The sequence below is a fragment of the Amblyraja radiata genome, chromosome 5 (genome assembly GCF_010909765.2).
Source record: "Amblyraja radiata isolate CabotCenter1 chromosome 5, sAmbRad1.1.pri, whole genome shotgun sequence".
Classification (NCBI taxonomy): domain Eukaryota; kingdom Metazoa; phylum Chordata; class Chondrichthyes; order Rajiformes; family Rajidae; genus Amblyraja; species Amblyraja radiata.
In genome coordinates, this window is record NC_045960.1 from 20922051 (window position 1) to 20938182 (window position 16132).

A 16132-nucleotide genomic window follows, 5' to 3' on the forward strand; every position below is an offset into this window, starting at 1 on the left:
GCTATTGGGGAGGAGGCTGAGGGGTGATCTTATAGAGGTGTATAAAATCATGAGGGGAATAGATAGGGTGAATGCACAGTCCTTTACCCAGAATGGGGGAATCAAGAATAAGGTGAGAGGGGAAAGATTTAATAGCAACCTGAGGGGAAACTTTTTCACATAAATGGTAGTAGGAGTATGGAACGAGCTGCCGGAGGAGGTAGTTGAGGCAGGAACTATAACCACATTTAAAGAACATTTAGACAGTTACATGGGTAGGAAGGGGTTGGAGGGATACCGGCAAAACGTGCTATCTGACAATGAGTCTTTGGAGTCTTATTTTTCACTTGGTCTTTAACCCTGGGCGTTTTTATTGTTCATGGTAGGGAAAGTAATTGAAAACAAACGTCTTCCCATTTTGCAAATTGACCGGGTCTGTGCTGATGCAAATAGGGGCTGACCTGACTGTTGTAATTATCACTATCTTCAGTACACAGAGAGGAACCTGTGTCTCAATTAGGGCCTGTAAGGATATGTAGAGGCCATTGATAAGGGAGAGCACATATAGTCGATATGTAAATGTGTGTGTGGTGTTTCAGTGTGTGCGTAGTGTATCAGTGTGTGTGTGTGTGTGTATCAGTGTGTACAAAGGGAAACATACTGTCGGTTGCACCACAGCTTGGTTTAGGAACAGCTCTGCCCAAGACCGCAAGAAATTGCAGAGTTGTGGATGTAGCGCAGTCCATCACACAGACCAGACTCCCCACCATCGACTCCATCTACACTACACAGGAAAGCATGTCAGGCAGCATTTCTGGAGAACATGGATAGGTGACGTTTCAGGTTGGGACCCTTCTTCAGAGATACTGCCTGACCTGTTGAGTTACTCCTGCACTTTGTGTATTTTGTGTATTAACCAGCATCTGCAGTTTGTTTCTACATAATCAAAGACCTCCCTCTGGTCGTTCCTCCCTCCCTGTTGAGAAAAAGGTGCATAACCTTGGAAACACGCATCACCAGACTTTGACTCCATCTACACTTCACGCTACCCCGGCAAGGCCAGCAGCATAATCAAGGATGAGTCTCACCCCGGCCACTCCCTCTTCTCCCCTCTCCCATCAGGCAAGAGGTACAGTGTGAAAACGCACACCTCCAGATTCAGGGACAGTTTTTTTCCGGCTGTTATCAGGCAACTGAACCATCCTACCAACAACCAGAGAGCAGTTCTGACCATCCATCTACCTCATTGGAGACCCTTGGACTATCTTTAATGGGACTTTACTGGACTTCATCTTGTACTAAACGTTATCTCCTTTATCTTGTATCTGTACACGGTGGACAATTTGATTTAATCATGTATAATCAGCCTTTTGGCTAAGATCGAGTGTAGTATCTGTTCTTATTAGTCGAGGACGAGGATCGAAATTAGAGGTGACGTCGGTGACCAGGAGTCCGTCAGTTGCTGGATCCATGCTGGTTGAGTAACCAACTTAACACCTCATCCAATCAGAATGGCGGCAGCAAATGGAGCGGGAGGACAGGGTAACTGCAATACCCTGCGAGTGAGCATGAAGGACCAAGGCACGTGGGCACCAAGTGTCACTACCTGCTGAGGTTCTACCTGTTCCCGGTGTTGCGAAGAATGGGCCTGGCGCAGATGCCACGCAATGTGCCAGTCAGCTGGACATTGCCGCGCCATCTGTCGATCGTGGAAAGGTTCTTCCGGACGGACACCTTTGACCACAAGTCCATCGGGCAGTGGTCTGCACGGAACATCCTGCAGGCACTGTATGGAAATGACTCCATGGATCCTGTGGCGTGGTTCCCAGATCAGACTGCTCAGCTTGTCCGGTGAAATGCCTCATCGCCAGAACTCACCAACAAGCACCAAGACCTGGCTTGGCTGGCGGTGAGGGGAGCCTTCCCAGTCAGATCTTTCCTGCACCGTCGGAACCTCACTACCAGCGCACGCTGCCCTCGGGATGGCTGCTATGGAGAGGAGACGGTTGCCCACCTCTTTGCAGAATGTGGATTCGCAAAGAGAGTCTGGAGAGGTCAGCAAGGGTCCCTGTCACGGTTTATTCCGAACAGCTCCGTCACAGAGGACTCTGTGATTTACGGACTGTTCCCAGGGACGCATTCAGAGACTGATATCGAGTGCTGCTGGAAGGTCATCAACTCGGTTCTTTGGTCTGCCCGAACGTTGGTGACCACCCAGCGCAGCGAGATGTCTATCTGGGTATGTTGCAGACTGGCCCGCTGCAGACTGCAGGAGTACGTGCTGAGGGACGCACTGAAGCTTGGTGCAGCCAACGCCAAGGCTCGGTGGGGGAGGACCACAGTCTAGGGTCCTTCCACTGCTGGACATGGGGGGGCAGGGTGTGGTGGGGACGCCCCTCAAAATAAGGGAAGGGATTCCACGCCAGTGGGCCACATGAGTGGCAAGGGTGGGGGATAAAATTGTGTAAACAGTATTGAATGTATGTATAGCCTCCGAGAATGTCAGATGGAATTTTGTAAGGATTATGTATTGTATATATTTATTTCTCGAATAAAGTATATTTTGATATTTTTAAAAATTGCAGTCTATTCGCTGACTGGATAACAGGCACTTTTCACTGTACCTCGATACATGAGACAATAAACTAAACTATACTTGGAAAAGCTTAGACGTGAGGGATATGGGCCAAATGCAGGCAGGTGTGATATGTGCAGATGGGACATCCGGGTCAGCATGGGCAAGTTGGGCTGAAGGGCCTGTTTCCGTGCTGTGTGACTCTGTGACTGAGGCTCCCATTGCCCTGGCCAATGTTTATCGTGTTTCCCCACCAACGTCACTGTGACGATCCCTCTGGTGACTCTCCTGCCCGCACCGAATCTTGGAGGTCGAGTATTTTTGGGCGGGCACCGCAGAACTAACAAACATTTTGTTTGTGGCTGTCGGCCACAGGTGTGTTTACTCATGGAAATGAGTGCTCATCTCTGGCTGGAGGCAGGCAGGCACTGCAGCAAGACATTTTGCATTTTGCACATTTACCAATGCTCCCAATAACAACAGGGTTTGCAAGTTCCATGCATCAGTGCGCTCTGCATCACAGAATCATACATCACGGAAACAGGTCCTTCAGGTCCTTCAGCCAAGCTCACACCCCATCCTCTGGTGTCCCAGTAAAAACAATCCAAGTTTGTCCAACCTCTCATTGTAGCTCACACACTCTAATCCAGGCAGCGTTCTGGTAAACCTCCTCTGTATCTTCTCCAAAGCCTCCACATCCTTCCTGGAATGGGGCGATCAGAACTGCACACAATACCCCAATTGTGGCTGTTGTCTCTCAAACCCCTTCCAATTGCCTCTGCTTCTCCCCCTCCAGTGCAGTCACCTTGCAGCTAATGCCCTCTAATTCATTCATGGGGTACCCTGTGGCTTGGGACGCAACCTTAAGAGTTAATGGAAGATGTTGACCCTTGTTCCCAGTCTCAGTCCTCACCATGTCTTGTTTCATAGAGTCATACCACGCGGAAACAGGCCCTTTGGCCCAACTAGTCCATGCCGATCAAAATGCCCCATCCACATTAGTCCAACCTACTCCTGTTTGGCCCATATCCCTACACACCATTTCCCATCCATGTACATGTACAAGTGTCTTTTAAACCTGCCTCAACTACTTTCTCTGGCAGCTCGTACAGCATACCCACCACCATCAGGTTAGACTTTATTTGAGACTTTAGAAATACAGCGTGGAAACTGGTGCTTTGGCCCATCGAGTCCTCGCCGACCAGCGATCCCTGTACACTAGCACTATCCTACACACTAGGACAATTTACAATTTTGCAGAAACCAATTAACCTACAAACCTGCACGTCTTTGGAGTGAGGGAGCAAGCGGAGCACCCAGAGGAAACCCACGCAGTCACAGGGAGAACATACAAGCTCCATACAGACAGCACCCGTAGTCAGGATTGAAACCCGGTCTCTGGCGCTGTGAGGCAGCAACTCCACCGCTGTGCCGCCTCTGATACATTCTTATTCAATCTTTCCCCTCTCACCTTAAACCTACACTGTACACGCTGTGGTTCCTGATTCCCCTACTCTGTGCATCTCCCCTGATGATTTTCCACTCCTCTATAAGATCACCCCTCAGCCTCCTGCAGCATCGAGTGCACTGTACAACACAGAGCTGCCGCTTCCAGCTGAGATCCAGCGCCCAAAATAGAACATTCCAGGGGCTGGGAGAAGAAGCTTCCGGCAGCTCTGTGGCCGAGGTGTGCGTGGGGAATAACACAGCCAGCTGTGCGCCTGGGATGTTTCTGTTTGGGAGCTCCCCGACATTCCTGCCAGTGACAATCAGCCAGTACCTGCTCTTCCCAACATCTCCGCTGCAAATCCCAAATAAAACCAGGAGTGCCGGATCTCTCCAATGGTTGCTCAGCCGCTGCCTCACAGCTCCAAAGACCTGGGTTCGATCCTGAGCTCGGGTGCTATCTTAATGTGGAGTTTGCACGTTCTCCCTGTGACCGTGGGGGTTTTCTCCGGGTGCTCCGGTTTCGTCCCATATCTCAAAGAGGAGGGGGCTAGAGGAGGTTGGGGAGAGGAGGGGGGTTGAGGGGGAGAGGAGGGAGGTTGAGGGGGGGGGGGGGAGAGGAGGGTGCGAGAGGAGGTTGTGGAGGAGGGGGGTAGAGGGGTACAGTGACTGTCTCCCCCGTGTTGCCTGTGTGCAGCATGTTTCCTGCGTTGACTGCCCAGTCTGATCGCTCCCTCTCCTCCACACCCCTGGCCCGGCCTGGGGTGATCCCACCGCCCGCCGACAGCTATCTGTGTCACCGGATGTACCGACCAGCGCACTCTCTGGTGGAGCTGGCAGAAAGCCTCACCTTGCCTTTCCTGTCAAAACCACATTATTAAAGAGTTGCCTTTTCAAAAGAAAACAATTTTGACAGCAGTAGCTGCTCAACAAGGCAACTTGCAACAGTGGGCCCTGTCTCAGAGCGTGACAGGGCCACACATCACAGGTACAGGCCCTTCAGCCCAACATGTCCATGCCAATCCAGTGTGTGTACGTGTGTGTCTGTGTGTGTATGTTTGTGTGTACGTGTGTGTGCGTGTGTGTGTGTGTGTCTCTGTGTACGTGTGTGTGTGTGTGTGCGTGTGTGTGTGTACGTGTGTGTGTGCATGTGTGCTTGTGCGTGTGTGCGTACGTGTATGTGTGTGTGTGCGTGTGTGTACGTGTGTGTGCATTCGTGTGTGTACGTGTGTGTGTGCGTACGTGTGTGTGTATATGTGTACGTGTGTGTGGATATGTGTACGTGTGTGTGTACGTGTGTGTGCGTACGTGTGTGTGCGTACGTGTGTGTGTACGTGTGTGTGTGTACGTACGTGTGTTTCAACGTGTGAGTGTGTACGTGTGTGTATATGTGTACGTGTGCGTGTATGTGTGTGTACATGTGTGTGCATGTTTGTGTAGTCTGTGTGTGTACGTGTGTGCGTACGTGTGGCTCGAAGGGCCGAATGGCCTACTCCTGCACCTAATTTCTATGTTTCTATGTGTGTATGTGTGCGTGAGTGTACGTGTGCATGCATGTGAGTGTACGTATACGTGTGTGTGTACGTGAGTGTATGTGTGCATGCACGTGTGTGTGTGTGTGTGTGTGATATTGTGTATGTGAGTGTATATATATGTGTGTATGAGAGAGAGAGAGTGTGAGAGTGAGGGGAGAGAATGAGAGAAGGACAGGGAGAACGAGAGAGAGAGCAAGAGAGTGAGCGATCGAGAGAAAGAGAGAGTGTGAGGCCCACAGAGAGGGGGAGGGAGAGAGGGGGAGGAGGAGAGAGAGGGGGAGGAGGAGAGAGAGGGGTAGGGGGAGGGAGAGAGGGGGGAGAGAGAGTGGGGAGAGAGAGTGGGGGGGGGGGTGGGAAGAGAGAATTGGGGAGAGAGAGAGGGGGGATAGAGAGGGGGAGAGAGATCTCTGCCGATGCTGGAATCTGGAGCGTAACATGGATGAGATCAGCAGCAGTGGGTCAGGCAGCATCTGAAGACCCAAATAGCCATTCGCTCCCCAGATGCTGCTGACCCACCGAGGTCCTCCAGCACTTTGTGTTTTGCCAAGTGATTTTGATGACACAAACTTGAAAACAGAACTCTGGGAAAACCTGGCAGGTCAGGCAACATCTGCAGGGAGGGAGAATCAGCTAACGTATCAAGTCAGAATTTTCTCCCAATTCTGAGGACAGGGTTTCAACCTGAAACGTTCTCTGTTTTTCTCTCTCTCCATTGATGCTGCTTGGGTTGCTGAGGGTTTTCAGAATTCCTTGCTTTTGTTTCAGATACTTGGCTCGAGGGTACCACAGGCTGAGGGGTGACCGAATAGAAGTATAAAACATTACGAGGAGCAGAACCTATTTCGCCAGGGTGGAAATGTCATAGTCAAAGAGCACGGAAACAGGCCCTTCAGCCCAACTCGTCCGTGGTCACCAAGATGCCCCATCTATGCAAATCCCATCTGCCCGCAATTGGCCCATATCTCTCTGAACCTTTCCTATCCATGTACGTTTACACTTTACAATTTAGACATGCAGCACGGAAACAGGCCCTTCGGCCCACTGAGTCTGCGTCGATCAGCGATCACCCCACACACTAGCACTATCTTACACACTAGAGACAATTATACAATTTATTTTGACCGAAGCCAAATAGCCGACAAACTTGCACATCTTTGGTATGTAGGAGGAAACCGGAGCACCTGGACAAAACCCACAGGGATAACGTACAAAGTCCATGCAGACAGCACCCCTGGTCAGGATTGAACCCGGGTCTCTGGCAGTGTAAGGCAGCAACTCTACCTGTACGCCATTGTGCCGCCCTTTTGTCCTGTCCAAGTGTGTTTATATGTTAAAGACTAGAGGCCATAGCTTGTGGTGGGAAGGGGCAAAGTTTAAAGGACAGCCTTTACATTGAGGCAGGTGAGGAGTTGCCTGGAACTTGCTGCCAGGGGTGGTGGAGGCGGCAGATACCATCGGCAGGTTTAAGATGTTTTTAGATAGGCACATAGATATGCAAGGAATGGAGGGATATGGATCACGCACTGGCACAGGAGATTCGTTTAGCTTGGCATCATGTTCAGCATGGTCATTGTGGGCTGAAGGGCCTGTTCCTGTACTGTACTGTTCTATGTAGAAACAAAGAACTGCAGATGCTGGTTTACAAAAAAAGACACAATGTGCTGCAGTAGCTCAGCGGATCAGGCAGCATCTCTGGAGAACATAGATAGGTGACGTTTCGGGTTAGGACCGTTCTTGAAACTGATTGTAAGAGTCAGGACTGACCTGCTGAATCAGTCTCAAGAAGATTTCCAACGCAAAATGTATTCTATACATGTTTAGTTTAGTTCAGCTTAGTTTCATTTAGTTTAGAGACACAGCGTGGAAACAGGCCCTTTGGCCTGCCGAGTCCGCACCGACCAGCAATCACCAGTACACTAGCACTACCCTACACACTAGGGAGAGTTTACAGAGGCCAATTAGCCTACAAACCTGCATGTCTTTGGAGTGTGAGAGAAAATCAGAGCACCTGGGGAAAACCCACGCGGTCACAAGGAGAACGTGCAAACTCCGTTCAGACAGCACCCGAGGTCAGGATGGAACCCAGGTCTCTGGCACCTTGAGGCAGCAGCTCTACCGCTGTGTCACTGTCCCGCCCCACGTTCTCCAGAGATGCTGCCTTACCCACTGAGTTACTGCAGTGTCTGCAGCACTTTGTGGCTGCAGTGATCTATGTTCTACTAACTGCCTCTGCAGAGTTTTGACTCCCTTTACTCTTCAGAGGGAGAACAGCTTCAAGTCAGGGCAACTTCATGAGAAGGGTAGGATCAGAGATCTGGTGGGAATCAGTGAATGAGAGATTGCAATCCAAAATGGAGCTATTTAGAAGTTAACCTGAAATTAACTTTAACCTGGAACCTTTCACAATTTAAATGTCAAGCTGCTTATTTAGAAATATAATTGAAACAATCTACAACCTGGACCCTCAATATAATCAGCCGCTGGTGTACAGTTACCAGTTAACACTGCTTCAGCCAGTAATTAGGAAGAATGTTCTTGTGGCCAAACACCTTTTATTCTCAGCACTAAACTCACCCAAATAAGGTCAACATGAGTGCAAAAACACAGCATGCGCCTGAAGTGAGACTTTCAGCCTCATAGGCCGGATACCACTGTCTTAGTTACTCACACAAGCTGTTTTATTCGCTTTCTGGTGAAGCTCGACTATTTAAAGGGACACATACACTCTCTACTCTCTTTCAGAGAGGACATGTTTAACGAGAGTGTCGCCAGGACTCGAGGGCCTGAGCTCTGGGGAGAGGTTGGGCAGGCCGGGACTTTATTCCTTAGAGCCTGAGAGGTGATCTTACAGAGGTGTATAAGATCATGGATAGGGTGAAGGTACAGTCTTTTTCCCAGGGTAGGGAATTCAAGAACCAGAGAACATGGGTTTAAGGTGGAGGGGGAAAGATTTAATAGGAACCTGACTGAGGGGTACCTTTTTAACACAAAGGGTGGTGGGTGTACAGTACACCACAAACTGGCGGAGAAGGTAGTTGAGGCAGGTGCTATTGCACCATTTAAGAAACATTTGGACAGCTACATGGATAGGATATTTAGAGGGATATGGGCCAACCGTGAGCAGGTGAGACTGGTGTAGATGGGACATTTTGGTCAGTGTGTGTGCAAGTTGGGCGGAAGGGCCCGTTTCCATGATGCATGACATTTTTACGTTGCCAGGACTCTAGCATCTGAGCTACGAGGAGTGGTAGGGCAGGCTGGGACTTTATACCTTGGAGCGCAGGAGGCTGAGGGGCGATCTTATAGAGATGTACACGTTTGTGAGAGGAACAGACAGGGTTCATGCACCTTCTACGCAGAGTTGGGGAATCAAGAACCAGAGGACATACGCTGAGAGGGGAAAGATTTAATAGGACCCTGAGGAGTAACTTTTTCACAGAGGATGGTGGGTGTATGGAATGAGGTGCCAGAGCAGGTAGTTGAGGCAGGCAGTACAACGACCTTTGAAAGACATTTGGACAGGTACATGGATAGGAAAGGTTTAGATGGATCTTGGCCAAATGTAGGCAGCTGAGGACTAGCTTAGATGGGGCATCTTGGTTGGCATGGACAAGTTGGGCCGAAGGGCCTATTTCCCTGCCGTGTGACCCTATGAGTCTCTGAAGTTTTATTTTTCACGTGATCTTGGGGGTTTTATTGTTTGTGGTAGGGAAAGTAATTGAAAACAAACTTCTTCCCATTTTGCAAATTGACCGGCATGAGTCCATTTGGCTGAAGGGCCTTTTTCCGTGGTTAATGGCTCTATGACTTGAACTGCAAGAGTTTGCAACAAGTGGAGCAGTGTGGAGTGGCTTGTGCAAGAAGCCACAATGACGCTTCAAGATGCTGCAACACAGGGAAACCTGACCACGGTCTTTAATCTTCACAAGTGCAGCCCCATCTCCTAGCGCACTTTAAGCAAACAAGGGGTAGCCATGATCAGCCTCTCACAGCTTTGACATAACCCTTTGTTTTGTTATTAACGGCACAGCGGTGCAGCGGGTAGAGCCGCTATCTCACAGCACTAGAGACCCTGTTTTGATCCTGACCACGTGCTGTTTGTGTGGAGTTTGCATGTTCTCCCTGTGACCGCATGGGTTTCCTCCGGGTGCTCCGGTTCCCTCCTACATCCCAAAGACGTGCGAGTTTGCAGGTTAATTGGGCCCTGTTAAATTCCCAAATATGTAGGGAGTGGATGAGAAAATGGAATATCATCGAACTAGTGTGAATGGGTGATTGCTGGACAGCGTGGACTCAGTGGGCCGAAGGGCCTGTTTCCACGCTGGATCTCTAAACTCTAAACTGCCTTTATCAACTTGCCAACCAGATAGCTTCACAAACAGTGTATCACCATGGCAAACCTGCCCTTGACGTGCTCTTTGCCCTGTCCCTGGGTGGCGGGTTCCAAAACTAGAGGACGTAGGCTTCAGGCGAGAGGGGAGAGAGGGAACTCAGGGACAACTTTTTCACTCAGAGAGTAGCCCGTATCTGGAATGAGCTGCCAGAGGAAGCTGTAGAAGGATACAATGAGCGTGGTTGGGGCATCATGGTGGCATGGACAACCTGGGCTGAAGGGCCTGTTTCATGCTGTATGACTGTACCACTCTACAGACATACACAGGGGAAACAGGCCCTTCAGCCCAATTCGTCCACGCCGACCAAGGTGCCCCATCTAAGCTAGTCCCGTTTGCCCGCGTTCGGCCCATATCACTGTAAACATTTCCTATCCGTGTACCTATCCAAATGTCTGTCAAAAGGTTGCTAGAGTATCTGCCTCAACTACCTCCTCTGGCAGGTTATTCCATATACCAACAAAGCTGTTAGTGAAAAATTTGCCCCTCAGGTCCCTATTAAATCTTTCCCTTCTCACCATATATCTATGTCACCTGGTTCTTGATTCCACTACTCTGGGTAAAAGACTCTGTGTATTCACCTTATCTGTTGCTCTCATGACTTTACACACCTCTATAAGATCACCCCACCAGCCTCCTGTGCTCCAAGGATTTTCAAAAGACTTTTCGACAGACTCTAACGTCTATGCCTCCAGTTACTATAACAACATGTAAAAGACGTATGATCTTTTGGTCTGGTCGCTGCAGGGTGTTACGGTACAGTGTTACGGTACAGTCATAGAGGTTTGTCACGGTACACTGTTATGGTCGTGTGTAATGGCATTGTCATCCCAGGGTGTTACCGTACAGTCACTGCGGGGGTGTTACGGTCCATCATTACGATATAGCGTTGCAGTACAATGTTATGTACATTCACCGTGGGGTGTTACGGTGTAGTGGCTGCGGTGTGTGGCGGTACAGTTGTGGCGGGGCATTAAGTTTGCCTGTTGCCGAGGGCTATGATGCTACAGTGTCATGGTGCAGTCGCCACCGGGTGTTACGGTCCAGTGTGTGGGTACAGTCGCTGCGGGGTGGAACGTTACAGTCTGATGGTACAGTTGCCCCCAGGATGTCATGGTGCAGTCACCGAACAATGTCTTGGCACAGTGTGTGGGTACAGTCACCCCAGGGTGTTACGGCACAGTGTGTGGGTACAGTTGCTGCAGGGTGTTACAGCACGGTGTGTGGGTACAGTTGCCGCGGAGTGTTACGGCACAGTGTGTGGGTGCAGTCGCGTGGGGTGTATGTACCCCCGTCGTCGGCACTCACCACGCGGGGCCGGGCGCCCTGTTCCTCGGCCTGCAGCAGGTCGTTGCCGTGCCGACCGGCAGCCTCGGGGTCACTGGACACCTCCTCCGACGACTCGTCCCAGGACGAGGAGCAGCCGGCCGAGGAGGCCGAGGACGAGGACAGTCTGCGGGGGCTGGCAGTCCCCTCCTCCCCAAACTCCGGGCAACCACCGCCCCCGTGCTCCGTCACCACCACACGTGGGATCCCCGGCATCACCGGCTCCAACAGGGATCCCCGCAGCCATTCCGGATCACCACTGGCCATCCTACTGCCGCTCCCCACTGCATCAAGGTCCACCTCCAATGCCACTGGATCCACCTCCTCCAACACTGGCTCCGACTCCAACGCCAGTGGTCCTGCCTCCAAGGCCAGTGACTCCTCCAATGACAGTGGCCCCACCTCCAATGCCAGCGGATCCGCCTCCAACACTGGCCCCACCTCCAATGCCAGTGGCCCCGCCTCCAACACTGGCTCTGCGTCCAAGGCCAGTGGATCCGCCTCCAACACTGGCTCTGCGTCCAAGGCCAGTGGATCCGCCTCCAACACTGGCTCTGCGTCCAAGGCCAGTGGCCCCACCTCCAATGCCAGTGGCCCCGCCTCCAACACTGGCTCTGCGTCCAAGGCCAGTGGATCCGCCTCCAACACTGGCTCTGCGTCCAAGGCCAGTGGCCCCACCTCCAATGCCAGTGGCCCCGCCTCCAACACTGGCCCTGCGTCCAAGGCCAGTGGATCCGTCTCCAACACTGGCTGTTCCTCCAAGGCCAGGGGCTCCATCTCATTCAGTGACACCGCCGACATTGCCTCCTCCATCCCCGGCTCCACCCTGGAGCCGCTTGTTCGAGCCGGGCAGCCCAGCCACAGTTGGCAGCAGGACGTGTGCCTCGCGGGAGGATGACCCTCGGCCGTAGCCGGACTGCCCAGTGTGCAGGCAGCCATGGCCTCCGGGGACGATGGGCCGGATGTGAGGGGGGGACGGGGCAGCTCTCGGCTACGGCCGGACACTCCTACAAATGCTGCATCCTCATGGTCGGCCCCCTGGCCAGGCCCGGCTGCCCCAGGGTGGACGGGGTCAAGGGGCGCCGGGAGGGAGGCTGGTGCCAATCTCTCTCTCTCTCCTACAGTGGCCCCCAACTTCGGGCAAGTCCAGGGAAGTGGGGTCCCAGCAGCATCCGGCCCTCTCCCCCCCACACACTCAGACTGTCCCAGTTTCCGACCTCCAACCTCAGTCACTCCTGGCCTCTGACCTCCGGCCTCCGACACTCTCAGTCTCCAAGCTCCGACCTCAGACACTCTCGGTCTCCGACCTTCGACCACGGTCACTCCCAGTCTCTGACTTATCTCGAGCAGTCTTCGCCTCCGACCTCCGACACTCCCGGTCTCTGACCTCCGACCTCGGTCACTCCCAGTCTCTGACCTTGGTTACTCCCAGTCTCTGACCTCCGACCTCGGTCACTCCCAGTCTCCGACCTTGGTTACTCCCGGTCTCTGACCAGCCTCGGTTACTCCCGGTCTCTGACTCCGGCCTGGAATGTTCCCGGTGTCGTCGTGGTTTCCGTGTGCCGCTGCCAGCTCAGTGCCCGCCCGCCAGGGCTGTGTGGTGAGAGCGAGGAGCTGCCAACATCGAGCAGACCCACTGCTGGGTTGAGGCTACGTGATGCAGCGGTGGAGGACTGTCTCTGTTTACGCTGGTGTGTGTGTGTGTGTGTTCCTGTGCCTATCTGTCTGAGTGTTTGCCTGTGTGTGTGTTTGTCTGTCTTGCTGTGTCTGTTTGTGTGCTTGAAGGCCAACTTGCTTGTTTGTGTGTGTATTTGCTTATGTGTGTCTGTGTGTTTCGTTGTCTGTGTATTTATCTCTATGTATCTGTATGTTTCTATGTGTAGTCTGTGGGTCTGTCTCCCTATCTATTTGTGTTCGAGTGAGGGTCTCTGTGTGTCTCTGTGTCTGAATGTGTGACTCTATTTCTCTCTCTGTATGTGTCTGTATGTGTGTCTGAACGTTTATTTGTGTATGTTTCTATATGTGTCTTTATTTGTGTCTATCTGTGTCTGTGTGTGTCTCTGAGTCTCTAGTCTAGGTGTATGTTTGTTTCTGCATGTGTTTGTCTGAGTGCCTGTCTCTCTTTCTCTATCTGAGTGTGTCTGTCTGTCTGTCTGTCTGTCTGTGTGTGTCTCTCTCTGCCCGAGTCAGAATGTGTGTCTCCTTGTGTATTTACCTCTTTAGGTGTGCGTCCCTCTGTCCCTGCCTGAGTGCGTGGCTCTGTGTGTGTCTGTCTCCGTGTGAGCAGCGAGCAGTCTCTCTCTGCACACTTACCCCCGTTGCCCAGAGCGAGTTCCCGGTGGGTGGGGAGGTCCCCGCTCCCGATCGGCAGCCGGAGTCGGAGACAGAGACAGCGCCGATCCTTGCTCACATCCCACAGACCGCCAGCCTCCGGAGCACTGGGACCTGAGCTGGCCGGCGTCGCTGCCTCACCGGGCTCCTCTCTCCTCTCCCCGGACTCCTCTCTCCTCTCCCCGGACTCCTCTCTCTGCACTGCTCACCCTGACTCCGCCGATCCCTCTCTCTCTCTCTCTCTCTCTCTCTCTGCTCTCTGACTGGTAGTTCTCAGCTGAAACTTGAGTGTCTTGGAGCAGGAAGGAAGTGACTTGGCTGAGAAGTCAGTGTGTGTGATGCAGAGCGACTGTTTCCACTCACATTCCCTCCCACACACAACACACCACACACTCCCTCCCATACACACTCAGCAACGCACACACATCTTCACACACATACACGCACGCACTCACTCACTCACTCACTCACTCACTCACTCACTCACTCACTCACTCACTCCCACGCACACAAGCCAAACACACATTCCCCCCCACACACACAGAGCAAAACCCACATAGCGCACGCCTTCCCCATCACACTCATACATCGCTACACGCTCACTCCCACGCACACAACACAGATACACACACTCATTCCCAAACACACATATTCCCTCCCATACACAAGACAAACACATCCCACACTCTCCCACACACATTCCTACACACAAGCACACGATCTCGCTTACACACATATATTCTTACACACTCTCCTACATACACATACACTCTTACACACACCACACACTCTTACACACATTCACACACATGCTCACTTCCACACTCCCACACACACACAATCCTACGTACATTCCCACACACACTCTTGCACACTCCCACACACATTCCTGCACACTCACACATCCCTACACATGCATGCACTCACACACACACATTCCTACACATACACACCTACATAGCACAATTGCACACAAACTTGTTTAATTTTGAAAACGTTTGATTTCAATTTGATTTGAAGGGAGAGTCAATTTCGTCACTGTTGTCACTGTGATTGGGAGGGGGGGAGGCGGGGGGGTTGAGGCAGTGGCATGACCAGCTGCGCCACTGTACAGGACAGCAGGCCAGAAGACCTGAACCTCTGCTTCTTTCTGGTGTCCAAAGACCATTCGGCCTGACAGGGGCTCTACTGACATCCCTGCACAAACCTCCTCCTATGTGCTTCCATCTTCCTCCAGCCCCTGAAACCGCAAACTGACAAATGATTACACTGACCTAGCAGCTTTCCTCAACACTTCCAGGATCCGCTGTGTTTACCTTCCGAGTTGGATTAACTTGTTTAAAGTGGGCTTTTTATTTTAGGTGCATTTCTAATCCCAGCTTCTGGTGTTACATCCATCCCTGTAAACATTGAAGCTAAATAATTAATCACAAATCTTGCCTGACACCCTGTGATTTCATCATTTGGTGTTGCGATTCCTCACAAGTCACTGCAGGAAATATTCCAGTGTTGTTCTATCTTCCTTGATCCAGATAAAATAAGGCATTATGCCTCAATGTACAGTCCAGTGGTCTGACATCCACCATTATTCAGATGCTGGAAACCTGTAGAGAGGATCTATGAGGATGTTGCTAGGACCCAAAGGGCAATCTTATAGAGGTGTACAAAATCATGAGGGGAATAGATAGGATGAATGCACAGAGTCCTTTACCCAGAGTGGGGGAATCAGAACCAGAGGATATATGATGTGAGAAGGGAAAGATTTAACAGGAACCTGAGGAACAACTTTTTCACTCAGAGGGTGGTGGGTATATGGAACAAGCTGCCAGAGGAGGTAGTTGAGGCAGGTACTATAACACTGTTTAAATGACATTTGGACAGGTACATGGATAGGAAAGGTTTAGAAGGACAAATGCCAAACACGGGCGGGCAGGCAGGGCATCTTGGTTAGCATGGACGTGTTGGGCCAAAGTGCCTGTTTCCATGCATTATGACTCTATGATGGAGCACATTAACTCTAGCCTTAATCCACTACAATTTGGCCACTGCCACAACAGGTCCACCTCAGAAAAGAGGTCCCAGCCTATCCAGCCTAGCCTAACTCAAGCCCAGGTAACATTCTAGTGAATCTCCTCCGCACCAAGAGCGGAACTCGCTATCAAAACATGGAGGGGATGGGGGACACAATTTTTTGGCGGCCGCGCACGCACACACGCACGCACACACGCGCACGCACGCACGCGCACACACACACACGCACACGCACGCACACGCACACACACACACGCGCACACACATACACGCACGCACGCACACACGCACACACACACACGCACGCACACACGCGCACACACACACGCACGCACGCACATACACACACACGCGCACACACACACACGCACCACACACACGCACGCACCACACACACACACACACACACTCACGACCACACACACACACACGCACACACACACCACCCACACACACGACAACACACACACACACCACACCACACCTCCACACACTCACACACGCACCCACACGCACAC

General features: G+C 51.8%; 1 protein-coding gene across 4 annotated transcripts in view; it reads right to left on the bottom strand.

The window, feature by feature from the left end:
- Positions 1 to 13973, bottom strand: part of LOC116973055 (inositol-trisphosphate 3-kinase B-like) — a 29156-nt gene extending 15183 nt beyond the window's left edge. The window contains exons 1-3 of one of the 4 annotated variants that reach the window (XM_033020702.1): positions 12773 to 13973; positions 11832 to 12692; positions 11235 to 11654 (exon numbers count right to left, since the gene is read on the bottom strand). In XM_033020702.1, coding sequence (XP_032876593.1) covers positions 11235 to 11654; positions 11832 to 12191 — 780 coding nt within the window. In that variant the 5' untranslated portion in view covers positions 12192 to 12692; positions 12773 to 13973. Of the gene's footprint in view, positions 1 to 11234; positions 11655 to 11831 lie in introns of all 4 variants that reach the window. The other 3 variants (XM_033020704.1, XM_033020701.1, XM_033020703.1) reach the window with 3 other exon arrangements.
- Positions 13974 to 16132: the final 2159 nt, after the last annotated feature.